At 25.2% G+C, this 22,403-nt stretch overlaps 1 protein-coding gene across 3 annotated transcripts; it reads right to left on the bottom strand.

Moving 5' to 3' along the window:
* Positions 1-4,318: 4,318 nt before the first annotated feature.
* On the bottom strand, positions 4,319-22,224 carry LOC113555635 (nipped-B-like protein). Of its 3 annotated transcripts, none has more exons than XM_026960097.2 (29): positions 21,360-22,224; positions 17,080-17,195; positions 15,902-16,070; positions 15,687-15,820; positions 14,939-15,145; positions 14,738-14,857; positions 14,573-14,668; positions 13,947-14,090; positions 13,622-13,792; positions 13,368-13,555; positions 13,074-13,285; positions 12,760-13,012; positions 12,400-12,603; positions 11,936-12,337; positions 10,289-10,505; positions 9,968-10,227; positions 9,103-9,900; positions 8,797-9,031; positions 7,835-7,995; positions 7,571-7,768; positions 7,374-7,440; positions 7,102-7,292; positions 6,726-7,037; positions 6,503-6,649; positions 6,106-6,314; positions 5,854-6,031; positions 5,601-5,792; positions 4,572-4,788; positions 4,319-4,508 (listed from the first exon to the last, which is right to left on the bottom strand). In XM_026960097.2, exons 1-28 carry the CDS (start codon positions 21,386-21,388, stop codon positions 4,576-4,578), a joined length of 5,823 nt encoding a protein of 1,940 aa, XP_026815898.1. In that variant the 5' UTR covers positions 21,389-22,224; the 3' UTR covers positions 4,319-4,508; positions 4,572-4,575. The 3 variants fall into 3 exon arrangements, with proteins under 3 accessions (XP_026815898.1, XP_026815896.1, XP_026815899.1); XM_026960098.1 differs by lacking the exon at positions 4,319-4,508 and adding an exon at positions 18,304-18,379 and having other exon boundaries at positions 4,576-4,788; positions 21,360-22,223; XM_026960095.2 differs by having other exon boundaries at positions 4,319-4,788; positions 21,360-22,223.
* Between the last annotated feature and the right edge of the window lie 179 nt (positions 22,225-22,403).

The raw sequence follows: 22,403 nt of genomic DNA, 5'->3' as shown, positions 1-22,403 counted from the left end.
TCGTAGTTCGTGACGCTCGTGTGCTTAGTGCACTAGCCACTAGTTTACCAGTGTAGTAGTGTACCAACGAAAGGAAAAAACGTTAAAAATGGTCAATAATTTCATACTTCCTGCTAGTAAACTTCTTGAGAAAACGATATTCAACATTGGTCTTACCTCTAACAAAGTTAAAACGTGTAAGTTTTATTTGAAATGTAATAATAATAATATTTGTATGGATAGTAATGGTAATCACTATTCACTACTGATCAGATATAACCGTGTAAAAATATCAAAACAACAAAATAAATCGACAGAAACTCGAGAAACTTAACAACAATTATTTATAAAGAAAAGCGCCATTGACAATAACATGTTCAGTAGGCTATCAATTCTTAATTACAAATTGCCGATATTGAAACATTTGGAACTTAACTTTCTGAGACTGTAAAAGAAATTTGTACTACGCTCGAGATTCTGTCAAAGTGACCATCATCCACTGTTTGGAATTACATAATATTTTTCACAACATGGAATTTAAAAAAAATATATAAAAATAAATTGTTGTTAGTTAATATAGTAGAGAACAGATTAACCATTAGCAAAACATAATATAAGTTTTTCTATATTAAGTAATATTTAAAAGTGCTATGCAATGCAGATACCTACTATATTTGTAAATTGCAAATGTTGTATTCAAGTTATCCAAAATTATATCTTGTGCTTCACTCGTTTATATTTTACTACTTTTAAATACTACAAAATTATATTTGAATGCTTTTCAACATTTAATTATGGTACAAAAATTACGAATTACAATTCTGTCCTATTTGACTGCAATATCCATAATGTTACATAACATATTTAGCCTTATGGTCCTTTAAAGTAAAAGGATGAACATTTCACCAAGGTCAAAGTCGGTACATTAAAATATAACAGCTGATCATAATACTTATTAAAGTTAATGCTTAATAATTAACCAATAATTCTAAAATAATTAATAAAAAAAAAAAATGTTATACTCTTTAATTAGTTTTGATGTTTTGATATAGTTGAAAATTGTTTTGCATACAATATAATGTATTATAAATTTAACTTTAATTATTAGCAGAATTCTCCATCAAAGTTGAAGATAGAACCCTTTTTACTTCTATGTAAAAGATTTCTAATAAATATAAATAAAATAAATAAAAATAAAAAAATGCACATAGCCATTAGCCATGCTAAAAGTTAAAAATAACAGCCAAAAATTAATTTTTCGAAATGAGAATGACCAAGTAATCTGTAAATTGTATACACAAACAGGTAAGTGTGGGCTAATTATTATTTGTTCTAGCTTTTTCCCATGTATTTTCTTTACAAACATTTCAACACGCTGTTGTATTCATAGTAGCTATGAATATAGATTTAAATAATTACTTGATGATTAATCAGAAGAATGTGTCCATTAAACACATTACTAGTTACAAGTATTGAAATTATATCATATTTAAAAATGCAATACATACATATATAATTATACATTAAATATAAATATATATGATCACAGATTATTTCAGTTAGAACTCCAATTTGAATAAAATTCACAATACATATTCTAGCACATAATTCAAAAACTAAATTTAATTATTAAAATATAATAATTTATTTTCTTTTGGTGATAAATTACACTTTATACAGTTATAATTATATAAAACAATACATCTACATTGATTACAGTAATAAAAAAAATTATTATTGCTAAAAAAATAGTCAAATTTAGATATTATATTCAGATTACAATTTATTTTATCATAATGAAAAAATTATTATATTATGTATATAATTATAATAACATAATTTATATATAATAACAATAAGAACTACATTGGCCAAATGGTTTTCAATTCAGTGCTTATCATTTTAAAACAATGTGGAAATGAATGCAATTTTTGTAATTTAAAAAATATAATTTAATACTATACATTAAGTATATTACACATATTTACTAATAGAAAACCAAAATTATCAAACTGAACCATAATGAAAAAACAACACTATAAACAAAGAAATATTACCTAATATTTGTTTTGTTGTACTATGAGTCTTACAATTATAATAAAATAAATACTCGTCAGATTAAATATTAATTTTAAATTATTAAAAACAAAAATATAATTAAGTTTTTTTAAACATATATAAAGGGTTCTACTGCAATAATTTATTTTATAAAAACAATTAGCAACAAATTTTAAAAAGTGATGTCTCAAAATGATTTTAGTCAACAGTATCAATTATTTGGAATAATCAATTTTATGTTCTGAACTAATATATTTTTATAAGTTTTAATTTTTGTCTTATCAAACAATATAATTAGTTGAAGTTGGTAAAACTTTAAACTTTTTTAAATATATATAGGTGGTTTATATATATGAATAAAAATAATTTAAATAAATAAAAATGTGCTAAGTAAATTAATAAACAGATTTTACAAAATTAATTTAACTTAATAATCTCAAATCCAATTTTTAAAAAATAAATCTCTTAAGATTAATTTTATTTAATTGCCAAAAGGTTGTTATAAGAAGAACATAAATAAAAAAAGTAAATATTAACCATACAAATAATAAACCATGAATAAATTCAAAAAGATTGTTTACTAGTAGTTATCATGTAACATTTCCCCCTATATGAAAATCAATTTTCTTTCACTATACCAAAATGTGACCTACTATAATATTGCTATTTTGGTACTTTATCTAATCTACATTATTAACTTTATATAATCTATCCACAAACACAACTAAATCAACATAACAAACTAAACTTTACAATAATATTAATATAGCAATAATGCTTTAGTTATGATAACAAAAAAATCTAAAACTCATTTTAATAATTATTTACATGTTTTATAAAAAAAAAATGTTGTCACGGTAATTAATTTTTATATTTTTATATTAATTATAAACTTGTAGGTCACTTATTGGTATAATGTTTTTTTTTAATTATTTTAGTTTTATATATATAATGTGTAGCTAATTTACAATATATTAACATATATTAGTATCCACAATAATTCTATGATTTTTATCTTTAGTCAGTATCAATATAGATATAATAATTACTAGCCAGAGTACAACTAACTTGTATGATTTTTGTCTAATTAATAAATAACAGAAATGTATAAAAATAAGTGTTGCTATAAGAATTATAAAACAAATATAATTAAATTAAAAAATGGATATTTATATTAATATTTAGTTTTGTTTAAGGATTTTAAATTTTAGAAAATGTATTTTTTTTTTTTTTGCAAATTATTATTTAGTACAGAATTTGTATAATTTTGGTTGGTCTAATGATAAATAAAATAAATTTAAGGAATGTCTTATGAATAAAAACCAAATAGCTATACTTTCATTTTGACCATACATTTTTGAAACAGTTCATTAGGTTAACAAATTCATTTCAAAGCAATTAAAAAAAAAAAAAAAAAAAAAAAAAAAATCCATAAAACATTACAAAGAATGACGGCTTTAATGTTAAAATAATCTGTTACAATACATAAATCAAAAAATTGTATAATATAATATTATTATAAGATCAATCAATACACTTTATAAACTAAAGATATTTCTTTCTTGTTTAGAGTGATACCACATCCGCAAGGGTTATCTATGTCTTAGAAACAAATATGGTTAACTTAAATTTAACAGTTTCAATTTTGTGTTATTAGTCTTAATATTTAATATAAAACTATAAATAAACCTATAAATATTAAACTTAAAGGTCAAATTAATATTAACTGTTGTTTATGTGCCTTACATTTTTATATTTTATTTTAATACAAGATATGACAATGTATCAGTTTAAAAATGTTTAAATCTTACTTTAAAACTTTGACTGCAGCATGGGCCTGAACAATTCTCCTGTGCGGAATATTTTTTGTAATAATAGTAGTAAGTATAATAAAAATATAAAAATACCCGGAATATCAAACCACCGGGAATTAAACAATTTCATCCGTTTATCTGTTTATATGCACAAGCACAAATAGCTTGTTGTATGCTGGTATTATTGGGAGAGGTCAGAAAGTAATACAGGTTATCGGCGCCCACCTCATAGAACAAATACGATTTGTTGATGTCAGCAGTCAAAGTGTTAAAATAAAAATATAAAAAAACCAGACATATAGAAAATTCTTACCTTCGAGTTTGATAATAAGACAATTTAAATAAATATTAAAAGTAAAAACACAAAATTAGAACAAAGTAGTCATGTTGTAAGTTTGTAAGAAAAAGACAACACATGTGGACATGGCTTCTTCTCTATTTATAAATCAAGAAAAAAACTATTTATGTACAATTCAGAAAATATAATTTATTTTCAAAATAAAATAATGTTAAACCAAATGACATTTTAAGTTTCAGACCTCACAATATGTGCTCATATTGAAAACACTTAAGTATTCAAGTGCACAAGGCATAGAAGAATGATCAATTGAGCACTTAAAATCTAATATTAATTATCCATAAAAATAAATAATTCATCTGTCAACAAAAAAAAATTTACAACAAATCTATTTACAGCACATTTAAATTACAATAAGGTACCTGTTTATATTAAGAAATCTGGATCGCTATAGACATTGTCACTATCTTCAGAACTGCCCCCACCTTTTGCTTTCTTTCGCTTATGATGATGTTTTTTAGGACGATCAGCTTTTTTCGATTTATGTGATCGATGATGATGATGAGAATGCTTAGACGATGGAGGTTTTGGAGGTATGATCGTCAATTTAGGAACCTTTGGTGTTGATTGCACATTGTTCTGTGAAACAATGAAAAATATAATTTTAAATCATTAATATTTTAAGATTAGCAAAATAACAATTGTAAATAACTAATTTTATTTCAAATTATAAGAATAAAGTTGTTTTGTCTATCAGAAATAATAACTCTATACCACATACTTCTAGATAAATCTGAGCTAAGACAAGAAAAAAACCTTACTGCCTCAGGGAAAAATAATGATTGTCCGTATAGGGTTTTATATTAAGATTTTAACTTATGAACAAATTAAATATTTAGAGAAAATTATAATTTTTAATTATTTATTCCTTCTAAAATTAAGTGTACCTCCTCTAAGATAAACAAATAGAAGCATACAATTTTCTATAAGTTAATTTAATATATTCATATTAAACCAAGGCATTTACCAAACATTTAAGGTACTAAATAAAGATTGAATATTTTACACTTATTAAGATAAATGTTACATCAATAGTGCAAAAATGTACAAGTTATTTAATAAATCAAAGAGTAATATATTAAAAACATATATTATTTAATATTCAAATAAATTTAATTTGCTAAAATAGCTTGTACTAATAAATACAAGTAATACTTGAAATTTAGAAAAAACATGAGAAATGTTAGTTGAATCCACTTAAAAATAACAAGTTTGAATAAACCAGTTAATAAATTCTTTATAATTATTAAGTTTATATTGATGATAAAAAAAAGTGTTTAATTTTAATGTTCATTAAGGAATATTGAATTTCTTTACAATAAATAAATAAATTATTAACTATAGTTTATTAGACATTCAAAATTAAAATATTATATACATTTGATAATTACTTGTTTTTGATATTCTGGCGATTCGTAAGATACATTAGAAACATCATTGTGGTTGGGCGTGTTTTGGATTTGAGTAGGTGTACTACCTACATGATTACTTGGTGTGGATGGAACACTCTTTGAAGCTTTAGGAGTTCCAGCATCTTCATTTCCTTCATCGTCAGGATCAAGATTGATAATCAAATGTTTTAACTGTAAATATAAAATATTATATAATAAACTTAAAAAAATATATTATATCTAATATACATACTTCTAAATAATAAGCAATCAATTCTGATTTAGCCTTTTGTAAATCTTCCGTATTTATTTCTAATCCATATTTAAGCTTTTGTATCGTAGCTTTAGGATTGAATTTTGAATTTGACTTTCTACTTAAATTTTTATCATACATTTTACTAGATTCTGAAGGTGAATATTGAGTTATTTTTCTAGAGTAAATGTTTTCAATTAAAAATAATTCATATATAACCATTAATAAAAATATAATTTAAACAAGACTTACAAATCTGTTATTCCATAAACAGTTTTCAGATAAAGTTTAAGAACTAAAAGTAGAAGACAACCCTGAGATTTAATAAGAACTTCTTGAAGATTTGTTATATCATCAGGTACTCTGTCTACAAGTGTCCCTTCATCTTCATCTTCTTCATCCTCAACACCACCTTCTACTTTATTAGACTGTACTGGTGCATTAGGATTAGGAAGAAGACCCTAAAAGTAAATTTAAATAAAATTATTAATTTTAATTTTTTTTATACAAGAATAGCATACTAAAATATCAAATTGCACAGTTTAATTTTTTTATTTTAATATTAAAATCATAAATTAATTTATAATAATACAGTATTTTAAAAATATGTAATGGAATAAAACTTTGTTTCACATTAGATTATACTAACCTCTCTAAAGTTTTGAAGCAAATTAGTTCCATTGACCGATATCATTGTATTAATGTGATGTATAATAAATAAAGGCTCATCTTGCGATTGAAATGGAAAATATGCCAAGTTATCCGCTAAGTATAACATTTGAGCTAAATTTGTTTTCTATAAAAAATTATAATAAAATAAATACATGAGGTGAAGTACTTCTTAATTTATAAAAAAAAAGCTGTTAACATACGCCTTGATCTTCAAATTGTTTTAAAATTGACAAAACTAGAGCTCTGCGTTGTTGTTTAGTTCTTAGAATAGAATATAGACATCCATTTAAAGCACTTGGGATAGTGTCATTTTCTTTTAAACGATATCCTCGGACCATTTCACCATCGGTTTGTACAATGCTTTGTAACTGAAATGATAATTTTATTCCATTTTGAGCACCCATGTGTATAAATCCAGGATATTTTTTTTCTATCTCTTGCAAATGTTTATCAGCACGACTGCTAACTGATTTTTCTGTATCGGTACTCATACATATAAGATAAGGCACAATCTATAAACATAACATAAATTATGAATTTTCTGTAACTTTTTAATAAGTTTTATAATTTGTTTACCTGAACAGGATGTACAAGTCCCTGTGCTAAAATTAATTGTATAACTTTGAGTACAGCTTGCCGAACTTGAACACTAGTATGTAAAAACGAATTTAAAATCCCTTTGAGATACAACTGAATAACTGTACTAGCCATTCCAGAAGATACGTCACCCATTTCCTTTAAATTTTCTTTCTTAGACATTTTCGACCCTAAAAGAAATTATGAATATTATTATTTACTTATACAATACATTATTTGCATCTCATTAAATAAAAAAAAAATTAACTTACATTCTAAATCCTGTTTGATCATTCTTTTTTCTTCTTCTTCCAAATATATTTCAATGTTATTCAAAATCTAGAAAAATAATTTTATTTAAAATTGTATATTAAATAAACGTTTTAAAATATAAAACTAGAAATAATTATGTGCATATTTTATATTTATAATAACTTAATTTTAACTATAATATTCTCAAAATGCATACTTGAGATTTCATTATATTTGCGACACTATTGTTTGATAAAATATCAAGGTATGTGTTCATAAGATCTTGACATAACATAAAATCATAATGCCTTATACATATTGATCCAATTGCTTTTAAAGCAAATAATTTAGTGTCATCTTCATTTGTATGCATAAAATATGACATTATGTCATACACTAAATCTCTAATGTTATCCTATTAAAATAAATAAAATATTTTTGTAAGAAAAATGTATTGATTTTAAAATATAAAAAGACTTACTGGGTATGCATCACCATACACATCTTTGTCTGTAAAATCGAAGAATCTTAACATTAGTCCAATAATATAAATTGAACGACGAAATATTGGCCGTAGTGGTATTAAACCTTGAGGATTTGTCTGTCTATCCTGGTGTAATTTTTGAAAATTACTTAAATATTCTGAAATAAAATACACACAAATTACAGAGTTCAATTCAATATTATTCTGTAATGGTCAAGAAATATTTAATTTAAAATGAAAGCTAATAAATAATTTAACTAATGAAGTACTTATGAATTATTCATTCAAGATCATATTTTGGACAAGTTGTTATTTATTCTTGTACATAAAAAACTGTTTTTAGTTATTACTTTTATAATTTTTAATCATCATTTAAATTTAATTAATTTAATTTTTTTTATGGAAAAGCTATAAAAACGATGTTGATCTACCAATATTTTAAGAAGACGTAACACTGGCATTTATTATCTACGTCTTACAAGTGTGTAAGATAACAAATTTACACTCAACAGATCACGTTTAGCTTAATCTTAATAAGAACATTATCTGTGTTATATGCAATTTTTTTTATGATAGTTCAATTTTTCAGCAAATTTGCGTATATAGTGTAATTTAAAAATGCTCAGAACAGTCATAACTCGCTTAATAACTGAATTATCGTAAAAACCCCCATACAGACACAGATATTGCTGATAATTTTTTATCTTATGCACTTGTAAGCTAGAAACAACAAATGTCAGTGTTACATCCTTTTAAATATTTATTTAAAATATTCAACAGGTTATTTTACTCCCAAAAAATAATAAATTATAAATTAAGCATGCATTTATATTATAAATATAATATATACATAAATGTATTTTTGATATTTATTTGTATACTGGCATATTTAACACATAATCATCAACTATGGATTTTCAAATTTCAATAAAATACAGCAACTCATACTCCACACTTACTATAGTATATTCCAAAACAATCCCGGATGAGCTTAAAATTTCTTGTTACATTATTTACTACAGATCCAAGACACGATATACAACTTAAAATCACAGTTTGATCATGCTTCATGATGAGTTTGACTGCATCCTCTTCAAGTTGTGATAAAAATATTTCGCTAGGATGTTCTATTAATGGAACAACAAGTTCAAGTGTCCTTGCCACACAACTAATAATTTGATAATCGCCTTGTGTCTAAACAATTAAATAAAAAATAAACAAATATTATATCGTGTACATTAATCATACAATTCAAAATTATTTACCTGGCATTTTAAACTCAAATATGGTTGAAGAGTGAGAGAATGTGTAGCTAAAAGTTGTGGCCGTATTTTAGCGAATAAATATAATGTAGTAAGACAAGCAACAAGCTGTTGTGATGTACCTCCACCGCCACCATCAAGTGTTACAACATTTTCCACTAAACAGTCTACAATTTGCTTACAAGCTGTAAGTAAAGCTTTTGGAGGTTCAGTAGATACTTTTGCTGTGTCATCTTTATCTTCTTTAGGTTTAAACAAACTTAATAATAATTGCTCAAACCATTCTAGGCCCAATTCTTTTGATGCTGCTACAACATCAGTTATGTTTAAGACTTTCCTCAATAACATTTTTGTATCTAGAGTAGGCTTTTCTCGTACTGGAGTAAACCACATATTTTGAAACACTTCCATAACTAATTTTTTAATGCCATCTTCGTCATTTACGCGCCGTATCATTTTAACACATATTTCTGGAATTTTTGGGTAGTCTGGACATTCAATACATATATCTTTCATTATTTTTATCACTCGTTTTCGTACACTGACACCTGTGTCTAATATTCGAGTGGATAACATGTCATAATATTTATCAATTAATTCTGGACGACTCAAAACAAACTTCCCAACTAAATCAACAGCAGCTTCTCTAACTGAAGTTGAATGATCTAGGAAAGAATGGCTTACACCCAATTGCATTTCTTTTAAGCCCAGAACACCTGGATCAACTTCAACAATCATTGTTAAACATTTCATAGCTTTTGTTCTTATATTTACAGAGGTTTCCATCAAAACCTTGATAATCTAAAATAATAAATAAAAAATATATAAGATTATATACATATTTAATATACACAAATAGTGTACTCACATGCTTAAGATAAGTATCAAAACTTTGAGAAAATGGTCTTTTAGAAGCTAAATATCTTGCAACTAATTCAGCACTATCATAATCAATGTATGTTTGCATAACTTGTGTAGATTGATTATCATAAGGATTGATTTTAGTTAGCAAATATTCTTTTCTTTGATCACAAAGTCGAGAATTTTCAACAGCTTTATTTGCATCTATTCGAGATTCATTTTCTTTGCTTGAATCACTACTCTCGCCATCATCTTCATCGTCTGAACCTTGAATGAGAAATTTAAAAATTATAAACGATTTTATTACTTTAATTATGATATTACATACCAAATTTTTTTCGCGACTGTTTTTCTTTTTTTCTTTTTGATAAAGAGTCAGTCGATTTTCCAGCATCAGTATTATCTTGGTACCACTGAGCTAAATAGAAATGTCGTGCATGCCTTAAAGCTGGTTCTGAAAGACTTCTAATAGCCAAATAATCCAAAAGCACTCTTTGCAAAAACTGTATTCTTTCCTCATCATCTTGAACTTCTTGAACTTCTTCCTGTGATTAATAATAATATATTACAAACTATCAGTATCCTATCAGTACAGCCTGTACAAATATAATAACACAATAAAGCTTATTGATACAATAAATATCATACTTAATTTTAATATAACAATCTTTAAGAAGTAAAATATTAATTTCCAGCAACACAGATCGACAGAACATTTAACCAATTTTTGAGTTCTCATTAAGTGAGGCTTCTGGTCATCCATACAAATAAGTACAAAATATTTGTATATTAAATATTTCAAATGTTTAAAATCCAAAAACTTTGTTTTATGTTGAGAATTTAAAATAAAAAAAATAGTCTTAAATTAAATTATCAATAGTTCTATTATAAAAATGTATACTTCACTTGAATATAATTAGATATTTAACTAATAATGTAAAAATAAATAGTAAAAATTGGCATATTTTACATAATTTTGAATATTTTTAAGTGAATACAAAAACAGAATATTTGCAGTTTTTTTAGAAAATATAAATCTTGACCCTATTTATGAGTATCAAGTATAGACACATGGAAAAAAACTCAAAAAATCTATCAGTATGATTCTATTACCAGGCAATTCACTTTGATATTAATATTAAATGAGGCAAATTAAAGAGAACAAAAGAAAAAACTTATCAATAGTATATATATAAGGAAGGACATATCAATTAATTAAGTTCCAATGGAGGTATTCGGGTGGCATTGAGAAAAGAGTAGCTATCAAAAACATGTTATAAAAGTAATATAGGATATAATATATATGAAGAAACAAGGACAAGAGTGAAGAGTGTATAATATGGAGAAACACAGTATTTTAGTGTATCAAGGTTCAACATTAAACCATATGAGCTAATATGCAACATGGATTATTTCAAACAGTTAGAATAAATGATACAAACCAATAACAGTTTTAAGGAATATATAAAATAATAGAATTAAGCATGGACGGATGAAATTAAGAAAAGCGTCATGCGTTTAAAGTGACAAGAAAATTCTAGCGAGATTGAGAGGAAAATTTTTTTTTTAAATATTTGTTAGGTCAGTAATGTTATATAGATCTGAATGTATGCAAAAAAACAGAAAAGAGGAAGTGTATAGTCAGGATGAGAATGCTAAATTGAATGTTATTACTAGATAGGATAGTAAAAGAAATAATTGTTGTATAAATGGTTGAAAAAGAGAAAAAATAGGTTAGTTTAAATTATGAAGAGATAATTCAGTGCTAGTAAAAGTTGTAATGGAAACCAATGTAGAAGGAAAATAAAAGGGTTGAAGACCAAGAAAGAGATGTATATATGAATAATCTTAATAATGACATGAAATATTGGCATGAATATAACTAGTGCATTGAATACAATAAAAGTAGGAGATTGAGCCCAATACCATTAACTACAATCAAATTAAAATTTATATTAGTATCATCAATACATACCATTAAATTACCATCTTCATCCTTCAGCTCTTCTGTTCGTATATCCATAATTATAGAATCAATAGTTTTTAATCTTAATTGGGATGTAACAGAATCCTTTCTCAATCTAGCTGCTACAACACCAAGATAGTCTAAGGAGGCTACTCTAAGAGACATATCTAAATTTTTGTTAACAAAGTTAGCAACTAATAGCCTCCCAAGTACACTAAGCATAAGTTCAGATGCTGGCCACTCTGGTTTATTCACAGTAGTTAATAGATCTTGAATAAAATTTTCAAATATTGGACGGTAATCAATTTCTTCGCTTTTACTACTACATTTTGATAAAAACACGTGCAAAAAACTTGATGCAGTTGAACGAGCAGTTTTGAATTTACTGATAATTAATGTATCAGGATCAAGCTAAAAAAATAGTAAAAATTATATAACATGTCAAGTTATAATTGAGTATTTAAAAACCTTACATTTGACTGTTTATCTGCTAAATTAGATGGAAGTACAACCATGCATTGAATTAACTGTAAGACTAGAGCTGATAACATTTGAATATACTCTTCAGAACTAATTCGAAATGATTTTAAACTTCGCTTTGAACTTGGCAACCGTGCCATAGATGCTAGTATATCATCTAATAGTAATTTCCGGTGTTTGTCATACTTTGTAAATATCTATTCAAATAAAAATTAATTAAATTATTTTCTTTCATTAAAACCTAAAAAAACTATTTTTAAGTTATTTCGACAATGTATGAACCAAATAAAAACGAATTTCATTTACTAATTTCGAAAGTATTTCTTTAATCCAATGTATCAAATTGTATTTACCGTTGTAACTAGTTTTAATGCAGAAAGTTGTAATTCACTGATTTCTTCAACAAAAAAGGGCGAAACTGCCATTGAAGAAGTATGAAGAACAGCTGTATCAGTAAGAGTTTGAATTTGTAACAACTCAGCCAAAAGCGAAACTACTTCTGCCAACTTGGTATATAGGGACAGAACATTTTTATCACGAACTTCTTTTGGATGAGCACGTTTTTTACGTGCACTTCCTGCATAAGAATCATTACTCTTATGTATCCTGCAACAAAAATATTACAGTTTAATCAAATTATAAAAAAAAATATTCATTTTAAATGTACCTATAGACAGGATCAAACGCCGGGTAAATTGTATTATGTAGTTGATACTTAGTGAACATGACTACTCTGTCAATAACATCTTCCATGTAAACTTTTTTCTGCATTCTTGGCGAAGTTAACACATAAAGGGTAGTGAGGGATGCATCTACAGCTCGCATAACTCTTTCCATCGCTAACTCCATCCACAATTTTCTTTCACATTCATCATCTTCCTAAAAAAATAAACAACAAATTAATATTAGAAAAGAAAATATTAACACTAGTATTCAACAGGTTATATTTGTATTTGCTTACTGGATCAGCTATTGGAGATACTTTTGCACCATCTCTAATATTTTTTTCAAGTATGCTTAATATACGAATTATTTTGTTTGATGGGATTGATTCCATAGCGCCTAGTGTTTTAAGTTTAGCCGATTCGCTACATAATTCTTGAAGAACATATTTTGGTATTAAAGCTTCTGGCGGGATATCATTTTCCCCTATTAAAATAACAAATTTAAATTCTGAAAAACTGCTATTAATAAAATTATAATATTATCAATTACCAAAATCTAGCAATGTATCAACTTCTTCAGTGCTCTCAAATACTTTTTCTATGCATTTATTGAACTTCTGATATGTATTAGTTTCCATTAGTTCTTCTACAGATAACTTTTCAACAGCTGGTACAAATTTTCTTTCGACTTTTCTTAATTTAGGTTTTATAATACATTCATCTAAATTATTTAGAGAAACAACATACAATTACTATTTTAAATAAAAAATATAAGCATAAATAAATATTTAATTAAAAAATAGTATACAATTATAATATATAAATATAACGGTTTAAAGTCCAAATTTGAAAAAAAAATAACAAATAATAATTACTTTCGTCAAAACTATTATTTTTGTCATTGACTTCTGATTGTTGGGCAGCTCTTTTTCTTCTTTTAATTCTCTCAGTCAATGATACCCCAAAATCATTTGGATCAGAACTTTCATTTTCAACTTGTGAAGGAAAACTTCTTTTATCTATTATTAAATAAACACATCATATTTATGTTAAAGGTATGTAACAAATAAAAATTTAAGTAATACTAGATACGTTATAACAAAAACATTAAAATTGGAATCAAACTTGAAAAAAATATAAAGCTCAATACAAACTATACTGAGTGTATATAGTTACTAAACTTCTAACAAAAAAATAATATTAATAAAGCACTAATATTTTCAAAATAAATATTTTTAAATACTATAATCAAAATAATAGATATTATGTTCATATGTGTGTAACAACAAAAACTACCAGTTATTTTGCTTTGTAACAGATACAAATTAAGTTTAAAACTAGTAAATTGTAGTTTAAATATATTGATATTAATATTACTATAAATTTACTTAAATGGAAATAAAAACAAATAAATATAAATACTTAAATTACAAAAGTCAAAACAACATTTTTCATTATGTATGTAAATACAATTTTAAATTATTTAAAAAAAATGTGTAACCTTGATTTGTAATTGAAGGTCTCTCTGCAAGAGCTAATCCAAAATCATTATCTTCTGTCAGTTCTTCCATATTTATCATGTTTTTTTTGTTCACAACTAAAATAAATAATAAAAAAAAGTTATTTAGTTAACAACCTATGGACTTGTAACATGAAAAATAAATACCATGCTGACTAAGATCGATTCGAGTTAATGAAATTGTTGGTTGATTTAAGAAAACATCGTAATTATTTGTTATTTGAGAAAATTGACGTTCCAAGTTTTGAACATTTATTTTATCATTTTCTGAAATTTCAACATCATTTAATATTTTATCTATGAATAAAAAAAACTCAATATCTAAGTAAAAGATAAAAGTGTATTTACCTTCTTCATCTAATAACAATCTGGATAATTTTGCAGGAGGTGTTCTAACTATAACAGGTTGCTGTTGATGTGGAAGCTCATTCAAAATCTCAGATTGCTGTAATAGTTCATTATGCGATAAATCATGTTGTTCAATCAATGCTGATTCAAAACTATTAATTTCATTGAGTTCATGTACAGTTTTGGTTTCAATATTTTTTTCTTTCTCTGAAAAATGAATTAAATAAAAATAACTTTTAAAAAAAATTGATGTATTATATTTTATTGGGTTTATTATTAATTCTTTGCATCATAAAATACCATTTACAATTTAATTATTACCAATAATATGAACAATATGGTAAAAAATATATTTATGTTTGAAAACATGATGTTAGAATAAAATATTTATTAAAAATTAGAAAATAGTTTTAAAATGATAAAAATATTTGTAGTCAAATTTAACAAAGGTGTTCAATAAATTTTATATTCAATGTAATGTATAAAATAAATTTGAACTATAAACTTCAATTATTCATCCAAAACATAAGCATTTACAACTATTTATCTGAACAGTACTTTTTTTTTATAAATCAATTTTTTTGCCAAATAAGAAAATTCTAAAATTAATCTTGAGTTAATCAAAATTAGGAGATTTATACATTGCTAGGATGATAAATGAATTAATAAAAAAAATATATATTCATAACTGAACAAAAAAAAGTATAGTTAGCAAAACAATGTACCTACAATAATTGATTATTATTACCTTGCTGTTGTTGAAATATTGCCGGTGGTCCTCTAAATACATTAGCGTTTTGATGTAATATTGCTTTAAGAAGTTCAGGTATGTTTTGTTGATTGTTATAATGTTCTGTGTACATATATTTATCTTTCAATTGTCTACAAAAATATAAAACATCAATAAAATTAGTTATAAATATTTTCCTTAATTATATATATATATATAAACACAACACTTACATATGGTCTGATGAGGTATTAATTAAAGACTGAATTAATTGAGGTACCAAAGTATCATCTCGAAGGCTAAGTAAAATATCGGCTTCTTCGGCTACACGGGGATGAAATAGTAAAGATTTATTACCTAATGTTTGAGGCATAGGTGAAGGCAGTGGCATTTCAGGTAACACTGTAAATTAATTCAAATTTTAATCAAATAATGTAAATTGATAACAATAAAAACAAAATAATGGTTACAAATGTTGTAATTGTACTGAACAAGATATTATATTTAATTATACATTTATATTTTGTAATACCATCATTTTGAAATATACTAAAATACTATGAATGATTACTTTTTATGTTTGACCTATTAATATCAAATAATATTTATCATAAATTATTTTTTAAGATTCAAATTTATAATCTGATAACTTTATTACTGTGGTATAGAATAATTGAAAAAAAGTTAAATATGTATTGAGAAATAATAATATTATATTTTGTAAAAGGTCTATGTAGACAAGTATAATTTACTTTCCAATAATTCATTAAACATCAAGACAAGGATGACATCAAGCTACATTAAACAATATTAATGTATGTTGTACGCTAAGATACTCGTTTACATTATATCATAATGTCATATTCTAGTTTAACCACATTTCCAATCACATATGTGGACAAGTTATTTGTTGTATATTTGTAAAAAATTATTAACTATATTTTATTTACTACGGCTAAATTATAATCTTAGTATTATTTTTAGTGTAATATCTACATTCTATATTAATACTTTGCCAATTTTTGAAAATAACTATTTATTTTATATTAAAGTCTTGTATATTACTTTATAGTTTATATTAAAGTTACTGTATTTGTATCTTTAAATGACATCCATTAAATACATAAAAAATATTGATAACATTACTCCTATCATTCTCAGTTACACGAACAATATACAGTTATGATAATTTTAATAAAATCAAACTTTAAATCTCAAATACCTTAACCAACACATCAATTGTATCAATATTTACAATTAATTCGTATAAAAGAAATTTAATTCCTAAATAGTACAAAATAATGACCTTTAACACTCTTTTTTTTTTGAAGATCAAAAATACTTTGATTGTCATACGGATTTAATAATTCAATAAGATATTAGAGAAAAATTTCACTAATTCAATACTTACAATCTGTTAAACTTGAAATGCCAGCCAGAGTTGTTATAGGTACACTAGGAATTTCCCCGTTCATTGCTATGGTCCTTTGATGACCATCGTTGTACCCTACTTTCAAGTCATATTGCCTGAAAAATTTAAAATAACAATACATTTTAACTTTTAAAATAAAATGCTTGATTTCTTAATTTAAAGTATAGTTAACTCATAAGTATATTTTATTCAATTAAATTTTATCTAAAAATTTAAAGATTTTTCACTAATTGTTCAAGATAAGTTAGTATTGAATAAATGATGAATGGAAAAGCAACTGAATAAAAGTATTAATTTGATAGTAAAACAACAGAATAAAAATTCTGGTAGGTATAATGTTAACCATACACATGTTTTATATTCAACTATAGGTAGGTATACATAAATATTTTATGTAAAGTTTTTATTTAAACAAATATAATAAATAAATCATTTAATTAGGTAATTTAAATAATTTAATAATCTATTAATTAATAAAAATAAATATTAATTTAATTAATAATCAGTAAATCAAAATTAACAAGAATTAAAAATATTTAATAAGTGAAAAAACAAATCACAAATACTAGGTATATTAATTGAATTTGAAGAACAATTCTATACAGGTAAATTTTTTTAATTAGTTATTATTAAAGATATAAAAACTTTTGTGATTAAATATATGATAACTTTTCACAACTTTACATAATATTATAAAATACAATTTTACGAATTACTACGATATAATACTTAATTAATATTAACTAAAATAAAAATTGTTAAATGATTATAGTAAAATGTATTAGTTTTCTAAAATTATTAAAATGTCTAATAGTTAGATTAATATAATAAGTTATAGTCTTATGACATTCAATAAATTAAAATCTTTAAAATTGAATGATATTATTCTGTTACCTACTCTTTACATATTGTTTGATAAACCATAAGATTATATTTGACTATTTACACTAGGAAACGCTTTGAATAATACATCATGAAATAATAAAATTGAATATTATTAACCAGTATTAATAATGAATATTTATTTTTTACATTGTTTTATTTTTGCATTTAAAAATTATGAATAAATGTATGAAGTACCTACTTAACTTTACTGTTCTAATTTAGTGTCATTACAATTTGAAAACAAACACGAATAAAAATCATTTTAAAATGTAATATTATGTACCAATAAAAATTATTTTTAATAAAAAAAAAATATACCTTTCTTCACTTTTGAACCGACGACCCCAGAAGAACTGTTCCCACCCAGCTTTCCAGGAGCCAATAAAAAATAAACCTATAGAAAAACAGATTTTTCTATATTTAATTAAGACTTAGTATACCTAATTTAATTCAAATAAATATAATATAAATATTAAATGTGTAGAATTTATACCAAATTATTTTTTTTCTTTTTAAATAAATGTACAATTTATTCTATTGGTCATAAATCATAATAAATTAAAAAACCATTTTATTACGAAGAGGGTATTTACAAATATTTGTAGTAATAGTTAATTTAAACCTAATCGTTTTTAATTCTAATGAAACTGACACCTTACATATGGAATGTATACAATATAAGGTACATTACTTCTAATTACTTCTAAACTTCATAAATTTATAATTTAATTTGTGAATTAAATAAATACCCATATAATAAATATATACAGCATAAATTTATAATAAATAGACGTTTATTTGAAATTATTAAAAATTCATAATTTATGTATTTAAGCTGTGGTTTTAATCAATTTAGTAAGAAAAAACATTAATAATAAACAAAAATGTAGGGTACTCTATACTTTTTGCTTGCCGATAGTTGAACAAATTAATCTCAATTCTTAAATTAATTTCAATTTAATTAATTAACCACAGTTAGAAGAGACAATGTACTAAAAATATTGAATACTCAAAAATGTTGATATTGAATATTGTATAAAACCAATACATTATTTGAATCTCAAAAGGGATGTTGGGAGTACAACGGTTTTGTTGTTAGTATTATAAAAGTTTAACAACATTGATTAGGAATAAAATACATACAATACAAACAATTTTCATAATTAAATTTTATATTGTAGTTAGGTAAGTTATAATAGGTAAGTTAAATTTTTTAATAATTATAGGTAGGTAAATCACTATTATAAACTATTTATTATTTTTAAAAATTTTAACTTATCATGCTGTATTGTCTCTACAATAAATACTTATTTAAGTTATTACTCTACCAACAAATACAAAGAATTTAAAAAATCTTGCAATTATGAATTAGCATTAATATTCCAGGCCACGAGATAAGTTAACTATTTCAAACATATAGACTTACAATGTTTTCGGTAAATAAAATAAAATAGATTTCCTACATCTACAATGGAATATCCAATATTTAAATATAGTTACATGGCAAAAGTTTGAAATATTATTTTCAAGTTCTAGTTTAATATCATCTTGAATTTTAAAATTATTTTATATTTTTTATGAAGTTCAAATATAATAGTAATATATAATTTTAAGAGGACGCAGCACCCGCATATATGGTATTTGTCTTACAAATGTAAAACATAACGAAAACTATTCTGCACAGGAAAGAACTAAGAAGGCTATAGTCATAACTAAAAAACAAAATTTTTATCTATAAAAAGGAGAACTTGGTTCTGAAATATTGTTTTGGTTTATTCGGTATTGGAACTACAAAAATAGTTATCCAATTTCAAAAATAATGAACTTCTTTTCGTACAAATGATATATAAAAAAAAAAAAAAATGATATTTCATAGATAATGTTCTCAATTATATTATATATCAATTTGGAGTCTTAACTATCGTTACTGCCTGAGCGGTTCTATTCCTTTGAAAACAGTTTTTGCTGTTTTACATTTGTAAAACTGAGACAACACATTTGGATGTCCTCGTAAGTCACTATTCAAAAACAATACTTGCATAATATTATACACTAAGATATTTTATTTATTTTACAATTTTTTATAAACTTTCTATGTTAGAGGGAGTAAATTAATATTATATTATAATATTGTAAATATTAGATGAATAACATACTATTTACTGGTTTATTCAACAATAGGTATTTTTTTCATTTATAAAGTACCTAAAAGAGTTCCCATTAAAAGAGAAAATTGTTATATAAAATTATTTAATGAATTATCTCATTATTCTATTATTTTAATCAAAAACCCTTACTATACCTATATGGCTATATTTATTTGTAATGTTCTTTTATTACTTTATATTCTTAAATGATTAATAGATAGTAATAATATAACATTATAATTAAGGTCATTAAAAAAATATTTGGGTGGATATTTAGATAATTGCACATTTTAAATGGTACCTAAATACCTACCTATAACTGAGTAAAACTAAATTTAAAAAAAAAATAGAGTAATGTACTTGTTGAAGAATAACTAAATAAAATAAATAGGTAATCATTATAAATATTCATATTTCAAACACATTATTTTTATCTTCCTTCTTATCTAAACGTATAATAATCTACTAGGTATATTAATGATAAATATTACTTGCAATAGTAACATAACTCTGAAATAACTTTTCATTCATTTATAATATATATATGTCTATAAGGTTAATAAAATTAGTATAATAAGTAAGTAGTAAGTTAATCTATCTAATTAAAATATGCTACCATAATGGATGACATGTTATCTCATTAGATTCATTAGATAAACTTATAACAAAAAACTATTTTATTGTCATTTAGATTTGAAAAATATAAAAACAGAGAGAAAATTTAAATAATTAATAAAAAATGTGCGATGTGGATGTACATTGATACTTCTATACATACATTCAAAAAGTCAGAATAGTAACAGTCTAGTTCTAGGAAAATATCCTTAGAATACATGACGTGTTTAACGTACCAAATATTATTTGACATTGGCATGCCGTTCATTAATTACCAATGCCATCAAATGTGAGACGATATAAAAGTATTGAAATGAATCACTGCTAGTAGGACCAGGTTACTCCCGTCACATCCAGACGTTTAGACAACGGCAAGTCGGTTGACATGCACGTATCACGAAATCGTAGAGAATAGAGATAGTACTACCTACTAACAATAGTATTTGTTAAAATCGCTATCGCAGAAAATATCGCCAGTGGTCAAGTGTACGCGCGCGCGACGTCATTGTTGAGGTTGTCGCGATAAACAGACGGGAAAAAAAACCAACAGGAACATAAGTAAGGAAAATAAGTAATAAACAATTATCGACGCGATCGTCGTGTTTTACTTACAGGTTGCTGTTGTGCGTCGGTCTGTACATTAAACGAAAATAATATGCAGAAACTATTATCGGCGATGGTTGACGGTCTTTGACACTACCGAGTGCGAAGATGGCATCCGACGGCGGAAGGCGAGTTATGAGTCCGCGGTTGCTGCAGTGGAAGTCGTTTTCGTCGTTGCTGTTGGCGCAGCGGTCGTACTACCACGGACGGTTCGTGTTGCGGGAGACTGACCGTCGTGAACGTTACCTTCATCACACGCGAAAACCCGCGTACCGTCGTCACTGTACGGCCGTCGACGTTCGGTTTGTGTTTTCCTCGCGACTCTCGAGAATACCGCAGTCGTGGTCGTCGTCGTCGTCGTCGCCGCCGCCACTGTCGTTATCGCCGTCGCCGTTGTCGTCACTGCTGCGGTGATGGCACGCTTCGTCGTCGTTGGTTCCGGCGGCGGCTGCTGCTGCTGCTGTGTTGACGGACGGACGCGGAACCAGTACTGGAAAACTGCTGTCGCGACCAATCGCAGACGCCGTTCATATTATTATTACTATTATTGTTATTACTATTATTATTATTATTATTATTATCACCAAAACAACAATAACGGAGAAAAGAGAACAAACAAATGGAACGAAATAAAAATTTAATTTAAAAAAAAAAAACTCACGACGATGAGATTGTCACGACACGAGACGCATATTATTGTTTATTATAATAAATAATATTATAATACACACGCGATAATTTACACAAAAATATTGTTTTTTCATTCATATGTTGTTACATGTACGCATTCGATTTATTGTGTACGTGTATATACATAACAATATTATATACGTAGGTAATATAAGTAAATATTACAATAAATACATATATATATATGCATGTGTGCGGACGCAGGTATGCGTAGTACATATATTATATATTATTATTGTGTATATACATGAAGTATAAACAAAGTATATGCACGGTACCGTTCACGCAAACGCACACACACACACACACACACGCACGCACGCACGCACACGCAAACACGTCACACGCGCACGCACACACACG

This window comes from Rhopalosiphum maidis, chromosome 3 (genome assembly GCF_003676215.2).
Source record: "Rhopalosiphum maidis isolate BTI-1 chromosome 3, ASM367621v3, whole genome shotgun sequence".
NCBI classification, from domain to species: Eukaryota; Metazoa; Arthropoda; class Insecta; order Hemiptera; family Aphididae; genus Rhopalosiphum; species Rhopalosiphum maidis.
The sequence above is the reverse complement of the archived record's forward strand: the minus strand, read 5'-3'. Positions and strand labels throughout refer to the sequence as shown.